The 6,340-nt window shown below is 48.9% G+C and overlaps 1 protein-coding gene across 1 annotated transcript in view; it reads right to left on the bottom strand.

Moving 5' to 3' along the window:
• Nucleotides 1-6,340, bottom strand: part of CFAP65 (cilia and flagella associated protein 65) — a 30,835-nt gene continuing 24,495 nt past the window's right edge. Inside the window, exons 25-32 of the mRNA XM_058809783.1 lie at nucleotides 5,902-6,018; nucleotides 5,177-5,314; nucleotides 4,624-4,689; nucleotides 2,790-3,004; nucleotides 2,279-2,419; nucleotides 1,482-1,760; nucleotides 664-811; nucleotides 1-136 (exon numbers count right to left, since the gene is read on the bottom strand). Of these exons, the coding sequence (XP_058665766.1) occupies nucleotides 670-811; nucleotides 1,482-1,760; nucleotides 2,279-2,419; nucleotides 2,790-3,004; nucleotides 4,624-4,689; nucleotides 5,177-5,314; nucleotides 5,902-6,018 (1,098 nt within the window). The 3' untranslated portion in view covers nucleotides 1-136; nucleotides 664-669. The remainder of the gene's footprint in view (nucleotides 137-663; nucleotides 812-1,481; nucleotides 1,761-2,278; nucleotides 2,420-2,789; nucleotides 3,005-4,623; nucleotides 4,690-5,176; nucleotides 5,315-5,901; nucleotides 6,019-6,340) is intronic.

Below are 6,340 nucleotides of genomic sequence, written 5' to 3'. Positions count from 1 at the left end.
CATGGTGTGGGAGGGTTTGAGTTGCTCTGGACATCACAGGGATGAAGAATGGAGAGAGCTGATGTGCTTGAGGAGCTTAAGCAGCACAGTACCCAGCAGCTACACTCTGGAGGGTGGGGATGCAGGGATGGTGATTCTGAAAAAGAGATGGCAGCTCTGGAGATGACATCTACATCCAACAACCCTATTCAATCCCATCTCTCTGCACTTCTGTCCAAGCTAGGGCAAACCCTTATGCTTTTCACTCAGGTCCAAATCTAATTTCCCCACCAGTGGCCATTCCCTCAACCTAACTAGATCCCACACCCCCTTGGACTATGACAGCCTTGCTCCCTTTCTGCTGTCAAAGGCTGTGCTGCCTGCTCCTTGACCCCTTTTCCCAAAGGACCATCCTTGTGCTAGGCTCTCCAGTGCCTCAGGCCAGCCATTCCCACATAGGGCCCTACCCCAGAGCTGTATGAGGGTCTCAGGTCCACAGACAGGCTGTACTGTTACCACCTCTGCTCTGCGGCACAGGACAAGCCAAGAGGGGGCAAAGACTTTGGGAGTGGATTCTTTGTTTTGCACAGGCAGCCTTGGCACTGATAGGCAGGGATTCAGCTAACCCACATGGTCTAGAAAATGGGCTGTGCTTCAGCCTGACATGTTAAGGAGCACACATACACTCTGCTACCTTTGGGAGGCACTGGGGGGTAAAGCAATGACCCTGGGCTGGGCTGTCAGCACCACCTCCCCACGACTGGCTTCGATCATTATGTTCTGCAGTGTGTTTTCCAGCAGCAGCTCCACAAGGTTCCCAACAGCTGGCTGCCTAGAAGGACAGAAGCACAGCAGAGGACAGCTATCAGAAAGCAGATAAGGCAGGTTGCTTGCTGTGACTCCTGCTAGGAATCATCAGGCACAGCAGTGGAGCACACACTGTTTCCTACACGCTGAGACCAATGAACCAAAGACTTGAACAATGGGTTGCTGACCCTTGTCCCAGAACTGTCACCAGCTGGTGTCAGGCCCTGACCTTAGACAAAGCTTGGTGACTACAGTTTTACTGGTTTCTCCCTCCAAGCTGTGCTGTAGCTGCTATTAGTGAATAATGCTTGAAGCTTGTAGCAGTGTACAAAGGAACAGCCACAGCAAAAAAAAGGTGGTGAAATACTGCCATGAAAATAAAAGGTAAGGTAAGCACATACTGCACCCCAATGTCTAATATGGCCTAGAGTGCCTGAGAGTAGACATCATTCACTACCAGCCTCCTGGCACTGCCCACAGCTCAACCCCAGACACAACAAACCATCTCTCCCCACAACCACATTTGGGAGAGGGTGGCTAGGTGGGCTAGCATTGATTTCCACCCAGACAACACATAATACACCTGCAGAAATGCTGCAGGGCTGAAGGAGAAATGGATTTCTGGCCAGGCAGTGTGCTGCCATGGCTCTCTTGACTGTGCAGCTCTTGGTTTTTACGTGTGAGCTCCTCCTCACCTACTTATTATCTCCTTTACCCTCAACTGCTTATGGTGAAAAGTCTCGCTAGACTCCGGCAAATCACTGGGAGAGGCTTCCTGACTCATTTTTCTCCCCTCTCCATCCTTCTCATGGTCAAGATCTGTGGAAGCAGAGACCCTGGAGTGGATCGTGGAGCCCTGTCTACTGTCCTGGAGTTCTGCTGATTTTGCAGAGTGGAACTGGGTGAAATATGGAATAGGCTCATCTTCGATTTTTCTCACTGACTTCTGGAAGTGGCCATTCTCCAAGAGGCTTCTAGGAAGAGGAAAATAAAGGATAAGTTTCAGCAAATTGACTATCTGCATGACCCAGAGGATTATTACAAGACACCACAAGGCAGAGGAAATCACTGGCTGATGTCAGTGTTTAGTCTGTACCTTCTTGCTTTCTGGGCCTAAGGGAAGCAGCAAGAGGGCTTGAGCCAGTGAAACCACCTCTGTTTCCCCTGTGCTGGTTCTTTGAACAGCTCACAAATCAAATAGGTGTACCCCAATGCAGCCTGTTTCTAAGATCACAGTAGGTAGAGTTCCTTGGTTCCTGGGAACTCTGGAAAGATGGGCTCAGCCCCCCTGGCTGGGGAGGAAGCCCCTGCCTTAGCTGTAACTCCAAGAGCTGAGCTCACAGTCCCCAAGACAGCTTTTAGCAGGGGGATACCCCCATTCTGGCAACAAGAGTGCACAGATTCCTCCAGGGTTAACAGAGAGTTGACCATGCTGCAATCATTCTCTGGAAGACAGGGGCTCCAGACCAGGTGAGGGTGAAGGAGCACACACCTGATGACACCTGCGAGTATGTCAGTCACCACCTCCAGCTCTTTTTTGGAAGCAGCAGCCAGGGCCAGCCGTTCGCACTCCGTGTCTGTCCTATTTCTGTGCCCACTCCCATCCACCAATTTGCTGTCTGAGGGCTTGGCGCTGTAAGGGCTGAGAAAGGAGGAGTTGTTCCATCAGTGGCAGCACTACAGAACCAAACTCTCAAAGACCAGCACCCTGCTAGCACTGCAGCAGCATGTCAGGCAAGCAGTGCAGGCAAGCAGGGGAGGGGTGGGAGCTGTTGTATTTCTGACAGGAGCAGGGACGCTGTCATGAAAGAGGAACACTGAGCTCTGACAGTTAAGGTGGGGAGAGAAACAGGTCATGTCAGCTAATGCTGGGGAAAGCAAGACACCTCTTAATACTGAGGCACAGAGAGGAGCAGAGCAGAGCACCAAGTTCAGTGCATATCAGAGCATGGGGCAGCCCTGGCTCAGATGAAGCAGCCAATCCAAAAAACTCTATCTCTTACCGGGACAAGAAGTATCTGGGAAAATCCAAGGCAAAGTTGCTGAGAAAGTCCTCAATAGCAAAGGACCTGGCTGACACATCAAGGTGTAAGGACAAGGGCGTGGGAGGCTCTGGTTTGACCCACACCTGGCTGGCATCTTTGTCCGATGGCAGCCTCCTCTCAGTGTATCCAGGTGGCTGACTGGGTGGAGGCTGGCTTTTAATAGGGGGTAATGTCTGTTGGAGAGAAAGAAATGGCAGGTATATCGTTGGTCCTTTGGCCACAAGTAGGCTGGTGTAGGTTTGAGCACAGGCATGAGAGCTGAAAGCCCAGCAAGCAGAGCCACCAGATCCTGGGTGTCAAAATGATCTTAGCACCGCAGTACTGATAACAGGCAGGAGCAGCCATAATGGAAGTCAGGTCTGTTCCCTTCTCAGTGACCAGTGTGCCAGCCCCAAGTGTCAACAGGGTTTCAGGGTCTCCCTAAGGTACTTGGGGCTGTTGTTCTCCAATCCATCACCATGGAAGCTCTTGCAAGCACACTGGCAGTGCTGCAGGAGAAGCGATGTACATGGATGGAATCCGTGGGGAAACTGTCCTCCCCAGACCTGAAGGGAAACCAGGAACTGACCCCAGTCACACTACATGGGCCAACTTGGGGTTGCATTAGCAGCAGTCAGATTGGGGGAAGCTCCTTAGAGCAGTAGCCAGGATGCCTGGGCCAGAAGAACACAACAGAGATCCGGAGAAGTCCTCAGGCATTGCAGGACTTCAATGATCATTGAGACATGGCTGTGCTGCCTCTCAGAATGAGGCTAGGGGCCTGCACTTCTCCTTACACAGACACAGCAGGCTCCAAATTATCACTAGAGGTTAAAACACTAGAGGACTAAAAGACAATGTTTGTTATCTTTCTGTAGTTCATCCAGTGAATGCTTTGACCTGCATCACTGATCACACCAAACAGCACAGAGAAAACAGTCTAAGCTAGAGTTGCCCTGAGCTGATTCCTTCACACAGAACAGTGCAAGGCATGCAAAGGTGCTCATGGAGTCTCAGAAGCACTGCTACAGCCTCACTGCAGTGACATTCCTGAGATAACAAGCTGCATCTCCTTGTTGCCTCAGTCCTCTCAGACCCAGCCTCCCCTCAGCTCCCCCAAATCTTTCCACATCTTGGGTTAGCTTTGAGCCCTGTCATTCCCACAGCACATCCTGCTGATGGCTATAGGCACTGCTGGCTCTTCCTTGGGGCCCAGGTAGCTCTGCAGAGCACTCACTGGGACCTTGTTTCACACCTTCCCACCACTGCTGGAAAAGCTGTCTTCTGGAAGTGCATACAGTTGTGCACTTGAGTGGAAACTGATGAACCAGGCAAATTGAACTTCAAAGCTTTCTGTGCATTTAAACCAAGGCAGTTCCTGTCTGCAGCTTCTCCTGAGGAACAGAGCACAGCTGTTCTTAAGGTGTCTGCACCATGTTCTGCCAGGGTCCTGCTTTCTGCTGTGGCACACATTCCATTGTGGGCCCAAAATGCAACCAGTACAGACACCAATTGCCCTGTCTGTGTGCATTTTTTCTGTTTATTTGAAACCTTTCCCCCTTTCTCCAGTCATGGGTGCACATTTGATGCCAATTTCAGTTCCCGTTCATCTCAGCTGGAAAGTTACTGGCCAGAGAACACAGCCAGACAGTGTGATTCTTCTGCCTCCTCCAAACAGTCTGTCTCCCAAAGCCTTGAAGCTACAAATCCTGCTGTGCTCTCTGTCCAGACTCCACACTGTGATATCCAGCATTTGCCTCTTTTCTAAAGCAGTCAGTTTGATTCTACCACGAGTGAGACAGGCTTGACTTACCTTGTATTTCCTCATCACAGGTGAGGATTTTGAAAGATATTCTGTTTCAGCAGAATCTGATAACCTCTGAAAAATAAAATATTAAATAAAAAAAAGGGAAGAAGAATTACCACGTGGGGAAGATATAGAGAAGAACAAAAGCTTATGATCTTTTTTAAACTTTGTGCCAGCTGAGAGTCAATGATCTCATCCTCCATTCTTCACTCAGACCACATTCTTACTGCTAGCCACACATTTCTCTCCAGTGTTTATTCATGGTTAAAAATCCAACCATTGGTTTCCAGAGCCACTGGCTTTGTTTTTCCAAAGGCTTCTCATGCACTTCCAAACTTCAGATGGTCACTAGAAATTTCAGAGTTTGTAAGATGATTCTTGGCTAGAAAACAAGATCTCATTTTCCTCTAACCACAGATCAGCTTTGAGGTCTTTAACAAATCAGAGTCTCATGTCCTCTTAACAACTGCCTAGGTTTTCCTAAAGAATGTTTCTTGTCAACACTGGCTGCTGTTCCTTAAGCCAAGCTAAGCTGGTGCGAGGTTTTGAGAGCACTTACCACTGAGGAAGATGTTAGCTTCTTCTTGGTGTCAAGGTCCTTCTCTGTGATGGTGAATTCTACAGCCTGCCGTTCCTTCTCCTTTTCCCACTCGTGCAGGTCCCTCTCATACTGAATCAGGGACTCCTGGATGTACACCTAGGAAACAAACCATAACTGAAGGGAGCAGGGCTAGAAAAGAGCTGCAAATAACAGTCCGTGGCTCAAGCCCATGCCTGTTTCTCCCCTTCAGGAGGTCCCAGGAAGAAACCCACTTGCTTTCCATGTATTCCAGTGGCAGGAAGAGGAAAAAACAGTGGTATTTTAAGTCTGAGACAGAGAAGATATATTCTCTTGCAAAAAAAAAACCTGGGAAGTGTTGAGGAGGACATTACTGTTGGTCTGTGCCCCCAATAATATTAAAGCAGCAAGACTTGTTTTTTACAGATATCAAGTCTTTGGCATCCACTGAAAGCCATTCCCATTCAAACCATCACTTCTAGCAGCTGGGCTCCCCTCACAAATCCATACATTGCACAATTACACTTCATCTAGTGAGCCACACAGACAGAAAGATGCTTAAATCATCAGGAAGGATGAAGCTAGGTGTCTTCAGGAGTGAGAAGTGTGTGAGAAGGATTGTTTCAGCTGGAAGCAGCAGGCAGCTGACTGCTGGGGTCAGCCATTTGGGAACCACAATAACATGCCCAGGCCATGGTAATACACAGGTACCTCTTGGGTCTCACCTCACACGCCAGATTTATTCTGCAGAAGTAGGGATTCCTTGTAGGTTGCAGTGTGATGAAGCAAGGGATACTCTCTCCAGGCTGCACAACTCCTGACTTTGGAGCAATCTCCAACACCTGGGTGAAGGGCAGGAGGAGGAGAAAAAAATTAAATAAGAAAAGAACCCAGAGGGGCTATTTCAGTGTCCTGGGACCTTCCTGTGTGCTTTCTCTTTGCAAGGAACACACCTCTCCTCAGAGCTATGTGGCATGAGAGAGATGCAGTTGATACATTCTAACAACAAACATGGCTTTTGCTGGCAGAGTCCTGAGGTTTGTTATCACATTTTGTAGTTCCAGCTTCATATAACCTCACCAAAGTCTTTGGATTTCCCTTCTGAATTCCTGTTGTTCCATCTGTCCTAAACATTGCCTTCACTTTTCCTTTCATCACCTAGTA

The sequence above is a fragment of the Ammospiza caudacuta genome, chromosome 8, assembly GCF_027887145.1.
Source record: "Ammospiza caudacuta isolate bAmmCau1 chromosome 8, bAmmCau1.pri, whole genome shotgun sequence".
Taxonomy (NCBI): domain Eukaryota; kingdom Metazoa; phylum Chordata; class Aves; order Passeriformes; family Passerellidae; genus Ammospiza; species Ammospiza caudacuta.
This window is presented reverse-complemented; position numbering and strand designations above follow the sequence as displayed.